This window comes from Trichoplusia ni, chromosome 23 (genome assembly GCF_003590095.1).
Source record: "Trichoplusia ni isolate ovarian cell line Hi5 chromosome 23, tn1, whole genome shotgun sequence".
NCBI classification, from domain to species: Eukaryota; Metazoa; Arthropoda; class Insecta; order Lepidoptera; family Noctuidae; genus Trichoplusia; species Trichoplusia ni.
In genome coordinates this window covers 2376543-2391562 of record NC_039500.1, presented here as the reverse complement: position 1 = coordinate 2391562, position 15020 = coordinate 2376543, and the positions used below count along the sequence as shown (strand labels likewise).

Genomic DNA, 15020 nt, shown 5'->3' with positions numbered 1-15020 from the left:
AAGTCAAATTTCAAAGATAATATTCAAAATTGAGTATTATGACTATATTTTTTTGACGTCACATTCCGTTTAACATAATTTTTGCCACCGCTTCCTGAGCTCCATTGGCGTCTAGTACACAAACTTCTTTCCATTTCTTTCTCTCCATTTGCGATTTCTGCGTTTTCAGACAGTCCATTCAATATTTCTCAATGTACTTCATGCATATCGTTGACTTTTTCATTTCTACTATTACTCACAAAATTCATCAATCATTGGTTACCTCTTTATCTCTCGTCCCTTTACAACTCTTCATCGATCTTAACAAAATAAATGAATCCCATCTATAATGTATGTCCTCCGAAACTTTATCTACATGTTTGAATAGTACGGGACCTTTTCCCAATACATTTTGTTAAGTTTTTTCTTTAAATATTGGAACATCTGCTTTGGGTTGTGAAGTTAGCGTATCTAATGTGTTTATAATAAGTTCCTTTTCTTTGTTATTGTGAGTTATAGTTGAACTGGTGTGGAACTAATGCCGCTAAAATGATGCATTATTACGGAAATTTCAAATTATAGAGTAATTCGAATAAATAAATAGGATTTTAGTTTGTGAAAACGGTATTTATTTCCTAATTGTTGTGACAGGAAGTTTTGTCAAAATGTTGAAAATGTTATTAACAGACCCTTTATAAATTTACCTCTTATTACATAAATCTAATTTTCTAATAAAATAACATAATAAGGGTCATCAAATTTACTAATAAAACTCGTCAAGAATGTGTCGACTCGAAATGCAGATTATCCTCGAGAAATAGGCTAAAGAAAAACATATTTTGCAGAACATACCCATAAAATTATAACCATATATATGGCTTTGATATTTATTTAAAAAATATAATTATTACGTAAATTAAAAACGTACATTCAATACTTACTGCTCAAAACACTCACAAACAATTGTTTAGTAACAACCGTTTCTGTTTGTGTGTCGGCACAAAAAAAAAACCAACAATCCCAGTGATATTAAAAATGAATTTATCCAAAAGAACGTGCCTAACAAGACACAGTCCGTACTAGTATTTATTAATACCGATCTTTTGATAGCACATACAATAAAACTACGGGTCACTGGAAGTCGTATCGTTATTGATAATCTTGGTCATGTTAAATAACTGCGTATTTTATTAAATTCGTCTCGGCATTATCCGGTTTCGTTAATAATCTGATTGGTTATAATGCGAGGTTTTATTTATCCTCATTGTCAGTTTGAAGGAACATATTTTGTTTGATATATTTTTATCTTGATAAAATAATAGGAATATTCGAAGATAGAAACTTACAATGTTATGATTTTGGTATAGATACAAAGAAGGTTTTATTTGTACGAAACCTTACGCTTTTATTTTGATACATACTAGAAATAAATATACTGGGCGTAGAGGAAAATTTCATGAAATATTTTAATATGATGTTTAAAATGCCACGTCTACGACCAAAAAAAAAATTTCTGTTTTTCACTTTACAGTCTTTTCATCCTTATCAACATTGGTCAAGCCTCCTTGCAGTCTACTAATTAACATGAATTTCTCCCAAGAAGTTAAAAGGTCCAATTATATCTAAATCTTTTTTTTTGCCATGGTGGGTGAATTCTCTTGGACAGCCACTTCCCCGGAAGTGGATAGTCTTACTTACAAAACCTACACAGCCGTTCTACGTCATCCACGTTTTATTATCAGTGAATAACAAAGCGTCACAACTATTTGCACATCAAAAACTAACCCTAACCCTTATTTTACAGACACAAACGAAAAGTCACGAACCTTCTGCCTTCGAAGTCTTCAGCACCCAACCAGGGCAGCGGCTCTCAGCGGAGAGCCCCTCCCCCCGCACCCCTCTACGAGGACCTGCAGGATCTGCCGAGAAGGCCACCGCTACCACACAGACCCGAACTGGAACCCCAGTTAGAGGTAAGATAGTAGTATACACGCTTTTCTCTGATCTACGCTATTCGAAACCATTCAAACTAGAAGTGAATTTATATTGCCTATGCATATCAGAATTATCAGAAAATTACATATTAAAACATTTGCTGGAATTTAGACCTGCAACTATGTGCTTAATAATTCAATCCCTAGTTCTCATAAATACTTAGACCTTTGTTTAGTCCTAGCTACCGCATTAGGTTAAGTAACCTGTAATGGTAGATAAGTGTGATGATTAAATAAATAAATAAATATTATGTACAGTAAAATTTAATATATGGATTTCATACCTTAACCGTTACTTGAAAAAAAGTACTAAGTTTATGTGTTTGCCTACTTTAAACTTGATACATGTACTTTTTTCAATCGTCATTGTCACTGATTTCCCTTTAATAGACAAAGCTAAGTTAGACAGTCAGCTAATAACGAATGAAGACTAGAATACATTCTGCAATGTTCCAGATCGAATGAAACTCGACTTATAAATAATAGAATGAATGGTTGTCACAATAGTTTTAGCTAAGGTTCAAAGAACTCGATGTAATAAATTCTCCTGTCCATCGTCCTGAATGAGAGATATTTTATTTATAATATTGATTCTGCTCAAGTGATTGACAAGCAATCACTTATTTCCAATCTCTTTCGCGTGCCTTAGGTCACTTTTTTTTGGTTTGTGTCGAGAATATGTTATGTTAGAAACTAAATAAGTTATCCAGTCATATCAATCAAGCTATCAAAAAATAAAGATGTCTGTTCATCAAAACTGTAATACGTTTCCTTAAAACAGCTAAGAAAAACCTTCTACAGGTTTTCGTCACTTTTAAATGGCTGTCTCAAACTATTTGGTTCACCTTAAATCAAGTTTCCCAAAATTGACTCATTGCGAAACAGCTCACGTTTTCGGAAGCACTTCTTCTAGGGATCCCGATATTGGCAGAGCCTCAGAGTCCCTAGACCGTTAACTATACTCACCAGACACGCGAGACGAGGGTCTAAGGGCCTTCAAAGTTAATCTAGTAGATGACCTGACATATCTTTGTGGAAGAAATAATGAAATGCCTTGTCTGGTCACTCAGTGTTAGTTGCTTCGTTCGTCCCGTCCATATTCATTGCCCTCATTATTTGGTTAAGTGTACCCTTTTCAGGGTGGACAAAGCTAAATAATGAATATTTTTCTAAGCCACGCGTGTATTCGTACTTTCTTGATTTTCATGAAAGCTTTTGTCTGAAGACAGAAAATGAATATGTTATATTGTAAATGTATATTATACATCAGTCGCATTTACCCATTTTTATAACCTAGTATTATTCAAAAACCACGTGAGTAAGAGACGTATTCTCTATAAACCATTTACGACCTCCATTGAGGTAAACCAACCGTGCTGACACTAACAACTAACCTTGACAATTCCGAAAACATTCTAGACTTAAAGCCATTAGAACGAAAGTTTTGCGCTCCATTCAGCGTCGTTGGAAACTGTCCGCATCAATTCGCCATAACTAACATGACTGTAGGGACTCGCTGGCTCGCAACCTCTATCAAACACGAAACTTAATTTCGTCTAAACACACGCCAACTTATTGCATGTCGCCCATAAAATTTCTAGAATTAAACCAAACTTTTTGTGATCTAGTTAAGCTGTCCGAAGTTCCCCGTTTCGTTTACAAGTTTGTACCTTGGTCTAGGTTTATTTACGTTGAGACGTTTATAATTGACTTTCAAATATATCTGGTTGTTCAAGGATTCGTTTATGAACTGACTTGAATGATATCTATGTGATTAGTCTTCAAAGGCATTGGGATTACTTTCGATATTAGTTCTTCAATAACTTTGTCTATCACGTTAATATTAAATTTAACTTTTGTAAAGTGTATTCAGTACTCACTTCATGTATTTTAGGGATCCTCATGATGGTATAAGAGTAAAATAATAATCAATTTTTTGTTTCGCAGATGGTGGAAACGAAAAGACCAAGCTGTCCAAGTCGAGTGTTTGTCTGTGGGTCCGGTGGTACTTGGAGAGGAGGCAACAGCTGCGGTGGCGATGCCTGTGGGGCTCCTCTATACGAGGAGCTGCCTCACAGATCAGACGACTCCCTCCACAGCGACGATCACTTCGCCGAAGACGAACTCAGCCTTGTTGGGGAAGCAGCGCCGTGTCGAACCTGTTCGCGACCACCTGCACCCCAATCACTACCCCATCGACCTAGACAACAAAGAATGGACAGAAGACCCAAGTCTCTAGAGAGACGCAGGGCGCAACATAGAATGCAACGGCATATCCATCCACCCGGACCTCCAGACCCTACGGAATTCCACGAAGGAGTTCTACTCGATGCATTGTTGAGACTGTACCCTCAAGTGGGGACTGTTGGCGCGCGGCCTCAGGGGCCCCTGCCAATGAGTGCTGGAGGAGCGTGGCCTGGTGGCGAACTGCCAGGCATCGCTTGCTGGAGAGGTCCGCGAGCGTCTCCTAAGCCTCCAAGTGGAGACTCCTCGTTTGGATCTGACTCTGGTTATAGTAATAATACGTGCGGGACGTGTGGTACGCGGGCATCGTCCAGACATCGACTGTCTGCAGAAATACCGATGTCATGAACAGACATGTTGTGCTATCGGCTAGTGATGTGACGGTCGTGCCATAACTGGTCCAGTGACGCAGTGAACGGTGAAAAATCACAGTTAATGTAATCAATTTTGCATTTAGTAGTTTTACTTTGTCTTCACGGCCTAACTTATTCAGAGGCCTCAATTCTCTCATGCCTTCCGAGACGGTGAACTTAATCGTTGAATATTAGTTACTGTCGAATATTTATGAACCTAAAACGTCTTTGGGACTACTTTTCTACACAATTGTACAAAAATTTATTGCTTAGTAGAAGTCCCTCTAGATTTAGCGATACGATATTTTGATGAAATCGTTATTTTTATTAGCTGTTATAGAGATGGTTTTGTACAAAATTCATGTGACCATATTTTTAGGTAGCGATAGCGGTTTCGTCCTAGTAAGTTTCGAACTAGTCCTAAAATTATCACAATAATTGTGAACCCTATCAAGTTAACGATTGATTGATTGTAAAAAAAACTATGAAAGGATGATGTAAATGAATTTCTGAATTTGTAGATAATGTACAAAAATTGTAGTTAAATGAATTATTTAAGAATAGTAAGTTGAATTTTATAATCATATCATAATAAAGGTACCTCTTTTCATTCAAATAATCACACAGAATATTCTTTAACAGATGATTGTGTTTTCTGAGTTTCGTCATTGGGTGCTAAAATTAAAGTATCGGATTGCAATCTGTCGATTTGTTTTTATAGCTCTTAAAAGTACTCAAATTTCCCAGCTTTTTGTTTAGCATCAATTTTATTTTGTCTCTCCTCTGTTTTATATTTCTACTTAAACGTTTCTCGTAAACCCGAGTATTTCGTTCACTGGAAATGGAAAATATTATTCGGCCATCAAAATTGTTGTTTTTGTTTTATATCTGTTTTGTATTTAATTTAAGTAATAACTATTTATTTTTTATTCAATTTAATTGTTTTGATTTTGTATCGTAACGAGAGTTGGAACACTTACTTATGTAATTAAATTCGTGGACTGATCGTCCATTTAATGAATATTGAAGAGCACAATAAAATGAAAAATAAATACATTTTTAAGAAAATTTCATGTATTTTATTTATTTCCTTGATTGGGTGTTTCTGTTGAATTCCTTTCATACATACCTACTCATTTATGAGAAATGGGATTACCGAATAATTCATTAGTGGCACTTTAATCACACTTCATTGTTTGTCATGTAATTAAAACCTTAAATTAAAGAGATTTATGATAATTTATTTTACTCATTCTATTTTAAAGTTTCATAGCAAGCATCACATACATTGTTCTGAACCCAAAGTAAGTTGCTAAAGCACTTGCGTTATGGAAAATATAGCAAAACTAGCTGTTGTCCGCGACTTCGTCCGCGTGGTTAGAAGATATAAGTTATAATTTATACCTGCCTTCTATCTATCTTGTAGGATTCAGTCAGCGTTTGCAATGTAAGCGCAAAAAATGTGTTTTTTTAAGACCTCACATTAGAAACCTCAAAAATTGTTGCACCTATGTGTTATTCTGATGTATAAGCTATATTGTGGTAAAGTTTCATTCAAATCCATTCAGTAGTTTTTACGTGAAAGAGTAACAAACATCCATACATCCATTCTAACAAACTTTCACCTTTATAATAGTAGTAGGATAAATTGTCATCCCCATACTTCACTATTGAACCTCTCTTATTTTACATAGATCCTTTTTGTCTTAGCGAACGTATTGCGGAAATTTATCCACCAAAATTCGCCAAGTTTCCATCAAAAACACGTAATCAAGCCTCTTTAAAGTCCAAATAAACCCATTGTTTGTTTATCAATTGTGTCCAAACTATCCTTTATCAAATAATGCCTAACGAGAACCCTTAAATTTTATCTTTATTACTTTACACAAAGAAAGGCTTTTGTCGTCGAATAATAATGTTTCGAAAGTTACCATTATATAGTCAAAATAAATTGCCCGATCTTTTTGATAGTGGGCAATATTTTTAAGTGTATTGCTATCGTTTTTGCCTTTGATATAGTAAAAGGGTTTCGGAAAACATTTGAATATTATTATGATTTTATATAAGTATGATGTATTCTCTTATGTACATCAAAACTAAGTTATTTCTTTCTTTATCTAGTGTTTGGAAAGAATTACCTATTTTTTTTGTTGGCGAGTATTTGAAAAATATGATCCTTTTATGATGTTTGTCGTTTATTAAGATAGGTTTGAATTTGATCGATAGGGCCTCAGATTTAGGCCTAAATCTAAGCCGAGGACAGGAGTGGTCCCCGTTTGGCTGAGTTGATTGGTACAAAACTGTCCAAGCATGTATAACAAGGAATATATTTAAAAGTATTAAGATATATTTTAAAATAGTAACTATTATGATCAGTTCACAGAATTTTTATAAAATGTCTCTTCGCTCCTGATTAATAACTCCGATGAAGGACGCAACTAGTCGGACCATTATAGCTGTAGTTTAAGGTAAATCGTGACAGCTAGACTTCCTGTGATGAAATTTATAAGTTTAATACTCATAAATTTCTGTCATCTCTTGCTACAATAATCAATATTAAGTTTATAAGACACTCTTTGTTGAAATTATTAAAATTATATACCTACCCTCTAAACACCTTCACATAAAATTTTATAGAAAACCTAATATGAGAATATAAGAGCGAAAGTTAATAAACAAGGGTAAAGGGAACCTATTTCGGTCGCAACTCATAATATTTTGCAAGACGAGACAAGTTTTTAATAATAGTCGCCCCCGTCCCTGTCAGGCGAGTACAAATAGAGTTGTACAGTCGCCTCCGAGAAACGGATTACCGTGATGTGCTTTGTGTGCTTGGCCTTTTGTTCTGGCATTTGTTTTTATTTTGATAATATTTGTTGTTTTAGGGAGCTAGGCTATAACCGCATAAGTGATTCGATCATAGGTTAAGCTATGCTTGACGCGGTTGGTCCGTAGATGGGTGACCATCTTTGTCATAGCGAGTTCCTCCGTGTTTCGGAAGACACGTTAAATTGTGGGACCCGGGTATTATTCTTACATCTTTGACAGTCGTTATAGGTAGTCAGAAGCTTGAAATGTCTGTCAGCCAGTCTAACCAAGGGGTGTCGTGTTGCCCAGGTAACTGGGTTGAGGAGGTCAGATAGGCAGTTGCTCCTTGTAAAACACTGGTACTTAGCTGAAACTGGTTGGACTGGTAGCCGACCCCAACATAGTTGCGAAAAGGCTAGGCCGATGAATATTTTTTGATTTATTAATATCATTATGATCGGACGATTGGAAAATAGTTTTGTTCGAATTAATTGATGCTCACTTTTTTACAAACCACAAAATTAGCAGTTTCTTTTTTTGTAATCCGTATTCTTTTTTGTCTCTTTCTGTATCTAAAATCAAACATTTTGGTAGAGTAATGAAAATATCCTACTAATATTATAAACGCGAAAGTTTGTGTGTATGGATGTTTGTTCGTGTTTCACGCAAAACTACTGAACGCATGTAGACGAAACTTGGTACACAGATAGTTTATAACCAGGGTAACGTATTTTGATATGATATGGGTTTTTTTCCGATTTAGTAGTACGTACGAATCTTCGTCAGTTGAGTGTACAAGAAAAATCTCACATCTCTACAAAGGTGCAAAACTTAACAATTGCGTCTCAGATACAATCTTATAATAAAACCCCTACTGTACAAATAGGTAGGTATATAGAGAACTGGATATGACATACGAGATAGACGTCCCAAATACAAATTGAGGGATGGGGGAACTATAATCTGATAGGTGATAGTAGGTGATATTATTAATAGGCCTTCCCCTTACACTTAAAAAATAGTCAAACTTGTCACGCAAGTCAACATCCGTCTACTATGGAATTCACTACAATATCGGCCACTAGATGGCGCTGAGCATTGAGACGAAATTTCTGAATGGCGGTGTTAAGATTTTCGAGCGTTCGGTTGGGTCGCGGGCAATTCACTTGCATGTCAACTCTGGTCTCCCTTCAAAACGCATAAATCTTTCGCCTTTTACTAAAGATTTCCGTGGAGGGGGACACTCAAATGAGTCTATTTTATTTTTTGATAGCTCTATTCCGATAGAGTTTAGAATTTATCTATTGATCATTGTATTGAATGCAGCTTCAAGCGCAGTGCATTGAATGATTCCAGCCTTAAAAGTAATTAATAACTTAATCCTGTTGTTATTTCCACTTAATAATATTCTAAAACAATAGAAAATATCCCAATCCCACCGATTGTAATACACATACAAAAAAATCATATAAACTTAAAGCCGACACTTTTCATCACAGTCTAAAGACTTTGAGCATATATTAGCGAGGCAAACACTTGCGTTACTTAACATTCAAGGTGCTATAAAATTTCCTAAACTTCCTAAACAGCAGAACTAGGCCACTGACCCACCCCGAACTTCCATCCTGAACACATTCACCCACAAATTAACATCAAAATCTAGCTAATTATGAGCACAGTAGCCACATCCAGTGAAGCAACATCGCTGAATTAATAAGCCGCTAGGCTCTGTTGATTTATGAGCTAAGAGGAGTGCACGGACGCGTATATTTTAACATGCACAGACATACAAACAAACTAAGAGATATGACGCATGCGCTGTCACCGGAGATATTGTCGCTACTATTAAATGAAGGTATTAATTGTTTGTTGAAGTTCTGTTGTAATTAAAGATGAGTGTATTTGTTGACAAGAAGTTTTAGGGGCAAATACGCTGAAAGGGGCGATGACGTTGTGGAGAGTATTGGGTTATTTCAGTTTATTTATTAAATTATCCATTTGAGGACTAAGTAGCACGCTCCAGCTTGTACATCTTGTGTTTTTGTGAAGACAATTGTCTTCCCAAATATTATATCCCAAACACCACTACTATACCATTATTTCTGCAAATGATTATTCAGAATTTGTGGGAAATGAAAAAACTTGCTGTGATAGAAAACCCTAAGAGATTTCCGTAAGGAAAGGGTTAAAGATGATTCGTATTGCTTTAGTTCGGGGGTCCGTCTGCCCGCCCGTCACCTGGCTGTTTATTATCTATACTAATATATAAAGCTGAAGAGTTTGTTTGTTTGTTTGAACGCGCTAATCTCAGGAACTACTGGTCCAAATTGAAAAATTCTTTTTGTGTTCAGTAGACCATTCATCGAGGAAGGCTTTAGGCTATAAACCATCACGCTGCGACTAATAGTAGCGAAGATACAATGGAAAATGTGAAAAAAACAGAGCAGGTATAAATCATAACTTATATCTTCTACCCACGGGGACGAAGTCGCGGGCAATAGCTAGTAAACTGATAAAGCCAGAGAGTTAATTTTATTCTCCTTTCGCAGGTCTGCTGGAAGAGATTTCTTATAGAAATAATCAGTACCTTTGTACATGTTTTTTCATATCCCATATTTATGTAAATGTTCTGTGTATATAAATTGTTAAATAAATAAAATACATATCACGTATGATGTTTTCCTGAAGCCACTTTAAAAAATGTGTAGCTATGGAAAGCAAAGGAAATATTGTTTTAACACACAGATAGAATAAACATTCCACTTACACTGTTCGTTCAAATTACTTCAAAATATTCCTAATTCGTGCAAAATATTTGTTTTGCAAACTGTAATATCATTTGTGTACCCAACTTGTATTTGCGTGTTCTAAAATAATGTAACAACTCATCTTCCAGTTAAATTTATTGCTACACGTGTTAATAATTTATTTGACAATGGAATTTTAATCCTGCTGCTAATGAAATAAGCTTGAATCTCCTTTGAATTATTCTACCCTCTTAACTTTGCGATTTGGCGTCCAGTTGAGCAAGATCTCTCTGTACAGTAGCCAAGGTTTGTAAGTTTCAGGTGGATATATGTTTTTCACTTGTGTACCAGTGAGTTTAAACAAAAATAGATGAATTACCAAAAAATAGGCGAAATCGTTCCACCTCATCTCATGCATAAATGGAATGACATGTATGAAAGCCAAAATATTGTTATTATTTTACAGTTGCAGTATCTTTATATTCACTTCAGTACATTTTACGAGAGACTAGAATGCAAAGAAAAAACGCAGGTTAAAAAACTCCGTTTTTTTCTAACAGTGACTTAATTAATTTAATTAAAGGTTTTTTTTATATACTTATAATGGGCATTTTCAAAGAAAATATCCACGATTTCCCAAACAATATGGCTACCACACAAAAATTTACACATATTATCAAGAATATTTAACTACACTTGACGGCAAACATAAGTAGCGAGATGGGTCATCATAAACTGGTCGCTCGTACGCTTGAATTCATCAAATAAGACACGTCGCAATATTTCTTGTACAGGCCGCGAGGAATGCCATTTATATGAGACAAGTTCGTCTTAAAATTCAGTCCTGAAACTCCTGAAATATTCCTTTAGTTCAGTAATTATTAATAGTGTACAGTACCTAGATGGATAATGTAATCTGTTAGGCGTTTTTGAACAAAGGTCTCATGTTATTGACATTGATTTTTTATGGAAATATATTTATTATGCAGCTGGTATTATAATCTTGAAGAGAAATAACTGTTCTATCTCAAATAATTTAATTTCCATCTTTCAATGTATTAGGAATCTTTATTTTTAAGACATTTTAACTGCTTCTCAGTGATAATTTTCACTACTACAGGTATTTCTAACTTCATCCACTTTTAACTTTAAATTAGATTTATCAAATTCTTGTCCTATTTCTCAAATGTGCTGGAAACAGACAGACAAACAGTCACACATTCAAATAAATCTTATGATAAAGACTCTGTGTTAGTCCTGGCTTTAAACTATCTGTGTACCAAGTTTCTTCTGAATCCTTTCAGTGTTTTTTGCGTGAAAGAGGAACAAACATCCATACATACAAACTTTTGCCTGCATAACATGAGTAGGATGATAACAGTCTCATAGTAGCCATAGAACATGCTTTCATAGAAGGATTAGAATAGGGATGATGACTGGGTATAAAAAGAAAAAAGTCCCTCAGTTAGATAATTGAAAAGTATGAGACACGTATAGAAAAACTAGAATTGACAAAGATTAACTGCTTTAAAGTTTAGGAGAGGGGCTTGTGACGTAACAATAGAGTAAAATTTATACTCAATCGTGACGTCACGCGTAAGTTTCATTCACTGTAATTTAGTAAATTTATGTTTGTGGAATAAATTAAAAAATACGTATCCATTATTATACAAAAAACTACAAGACGGACACTGCAAAAAACAATTGTCATCATCCCTATTCCTCGAGTGCTACCGTGACCGGTCGCCACTTGATTGAAACGCTCTCCATTTAATTTTAGTACTGAATCGTTAACGCTCTTTGTCATCTTGTCTTTGTGCCGACATCGACACGTCTTAGCAAACATTGTGGTGTTACTGCCATTGTGCAATTAAGTCAGTAGGGCCAAATTTTCGGGAGTATTCATAAGTTAAGAAAACAGTCGTGTTGGCTTTGCGTTTCTACCTATATACGAAGACTGTTTTAGAGCTAAATGCTCTTACCCGGTTATTGATTGTCCACTATTTACTATTGCAAATAAGTTGCTCTACTCGCACCCAACACAGTTATCTAGAACTCATAATACAAGCTTCCAATTTGTAACTAGGTGTTACAACATGTTTTACAAATAGGTACTCTAGTCAAATGCACAAGCCACCCAGACTCAGAATAAGAATTTTTGGATGACAAAAATGTTGCCTTTACTTACCCCGCGCAGCTATCGAAGCCGCGACACGTTGCGGACAGAAGGTTCGAAACTACTTGAGATTTTAATATTCGGGTTTTGGGCTTCATTCACACACCGCTTCATTACTAATTTTCATAACACGCTAGAAATTGTGACAAAACTTGGACGCGTTTAAAAGGCTGACGTTAAAAACTGACCTTGTGACCGGAGCTTACGAAAATCTCATAGTGCGTACTGTATTTTCTGTTTCGACTGCACGTTGTGTCTAAAATCCCCTTTGATACGTTTTTATTTTTAGCCAATTTCCATGACACGCTGAGTAGCCAGGTGCCTCGGTTTTGTTCTCAAAATAATGCCCAAGACTTGTTTGTTTTCTTTTAACATTTGTTTAAGTCTGCTTGTTTATCTTTTTGAAGTAGTTCTCAACGGAGATACGATCGTTTCGGAATTTCGTCATATTAATCTACGGTTTAAAATAGTTTTTATTCCATTCAATAATTTATGCTTTAGTTTTTTTTTTCGATTAGGTGTTGTTTCAAATTTTTTAGAGGATTTGATACAAATAGGGTGCTCATAAGTTTCTTGCAATTAAACTGCCTTACGTCTCGATAAAAATATACATTATAAATTTCATACTATTTAATTAATTGTAAAGATGGACAATGTGGTTGATTGAACACAGTAACCTCAGGACCTAAAGTCTAATTGCTTGTTTTTATTGATAGTCTATTTTTCAACACTGTTTAAGGAGAAGAAAAGCAATCTGGAGACTAAGACGTACAAACAGGCAGAGTGTATTCAGTATGAAGGCATAAGAAAAAATTCAATACAAATAGTGACAAAATGCACAAATATTTTATAAACCTTGAAGTGTTCAAGTTAATTATTCTTCTTCGAGAATATGATATTGAAGTGGTAACTAAAACAGTTAATAAAATAAAACAAAAACACAATAACAATTACCAATCCCATGAACCAACCATTGAACAGTAAATTTAATTATAATTTTGTATAAAACCAAAATGGCGTACTTCGCAGCCACATAAACCGCGTTTTAATCATAATAATTGATGTTAATTGTGCTAAAATTATATGCTAGCATGTCAGACTTTATATCAGCCAATCAGAGGGCTGGAAGAAAAAATAAATTAACATCATGCAACCTCAATTTACAGTAAATTATTTAATTATTACATCGGGTCCATGACAGTCATATTGGTTGGTTGTCTGTTATAATTAAAATGAAAACTTAATTGAGTCGTTTATGTGAGTTCATTTTGTATTTATTTTAAGTAGCTTGATAAAAGAGTTTTCAATTAAGTTTTTATCTAGACTTTTACATGACACGCCTTGAAGTTAATCGTGGCTTTTATTTGACGCTTTTGAATTTGAAGCTTTAAAAGTCTGAAGCTATATTAGTATAATTATCTGCTGCAATTTAAAAAAAAGTTTTTTTTTTTTCGGTTATAGCACTTTTTTGGGTAGAGCGGCACCAAGCGATTGCATTCTATCTGAATCTTACTTATATTGAAACACAAGGCTTATTTTTTCTAAATATTAAAATGCGATAATATTAATCTGTATTGAGCTAATGATCAATGATCAAGCATCTAGATGGAAAAAGGAATCAACTCCTCCGCTGCGACATTTACAAACCGTTGTTTAAAAACCTTTAAGTAGATTGCATTTTAGACACCTTTGAATGGCTTAAATAGTGGATATAAGTCTAAGGTACAATGTTTTTTCATACTCTTCCTTTTTTAACTATTTCAATTTTTTTTGCGGGTTCCAAGGCTCATTAATCGGCTAGATAATAGTTTCCCCTTGGACCCACCGACTTTAACTGTTTCGGTGGCTTTCGTTGGTTTCATTGTAGATCCTGGTTTACAGGAGTTAAAATAACGGGCATGTGTAGTGGGCTAGTCCTATTAAAAAAGGTACGAAATGATACTAAAACTTAGCTTATAAAGCAATACCTAGTGATATTTATACACTATAACCGCGTACGTAACTGTGTTTAATTCGTCGCGTCGACGCTAATTACATGAAACTGATAATTATCCGGGTCGGAATATCCATTGGGAAACGATGCCGTGCCAATGTCTGCTTCGTTTTGTAATTCATTTAATTTTGGAAATTATGTAAGTAAATACTTATTTATTTATTTATTTAATTATCACACTAATCTACCATTACAGGTTACTTAACCTAATGCGGTAGCTAGGACTAAACAAAGGTCTAAGTATTTATGTGGACTAGGGTTTCAAAGATTGAATTATTATGTACATAGTTGCAGGTCTAAATTCCAGCAACTGTTTTAATATGTAATTTTCTGATAATTCTGATATGCATAGGCAATAAGTTAGCCTGATACACTTGCCTATCATTGCTCCTCCTGGAATTGCTTGTTGCTTCATCCACTTTTCTCCTAGATATGAAATCCTTACTATTTACGATTCCCATGTTTCAAATTTTTGTCATTCCGCGATTTCTTGGAGTTCTCTGAATAAATTGGTTTCCAAGACTTTCAAAATCTTTGATTGATTTGTATCTTCTAAAACTTTAAGTCCATTGAATTAGATGCAATGGAAATGCAATGCAATCTTGTTTTATGATTAATACGAAGTTGGATTCGGCAATCAGTTTTGTTCTTTTAATGTTTCTTTTTTGTCTATAGGGTAGTCAAGGTTTGGTTCCAAGGCTGTTACATCGAAATTAAGTTCTTTTG

The 15020-nt window shown here is 34.8% G+C and overlaps 1 protein-coding gene and 1 non-coding gene across 3 annotated transcripts in view; both read left to right on the top strand.

Moving 5' to 3' along the window:
- LOC113504709 overlaps positions 1 to 5456 on the top strand; it is a 151879-nt gene extending 146423 nt beyond the window's left edge. For both annotated transcript variants that reach the window (XM_026887113.1, XM_026887112.1), the window contains exons 5-6: positions 1784 to 1952; positions 3921 to 5456. In XM_026887113.1, the coding sequence (XP_026742914.1) occupies positions 1784 to 1952; positions 3921 to 4565 (814 nt within the window). In that variant the 3' untranslated portion in view covers positions 4566 to 5456. The remainder of the gene's footprint in view (positions 1 to 1783; positions 1953 to 3920) is intronic.
- A 3096-nt stretch (positions 5457 to 8552) lies between these two features.
- On the top strand, positions 8553 to 8669 carry LOC113505031. Its single transcript, XR_003401596.1, has one exon. It is a non-coding gene; the product is annotated as a U5 spliceosomal RNA (small nuclear RNA).
- Positions 8670 to 15020: the final 6351 nt, after the last annotated feature.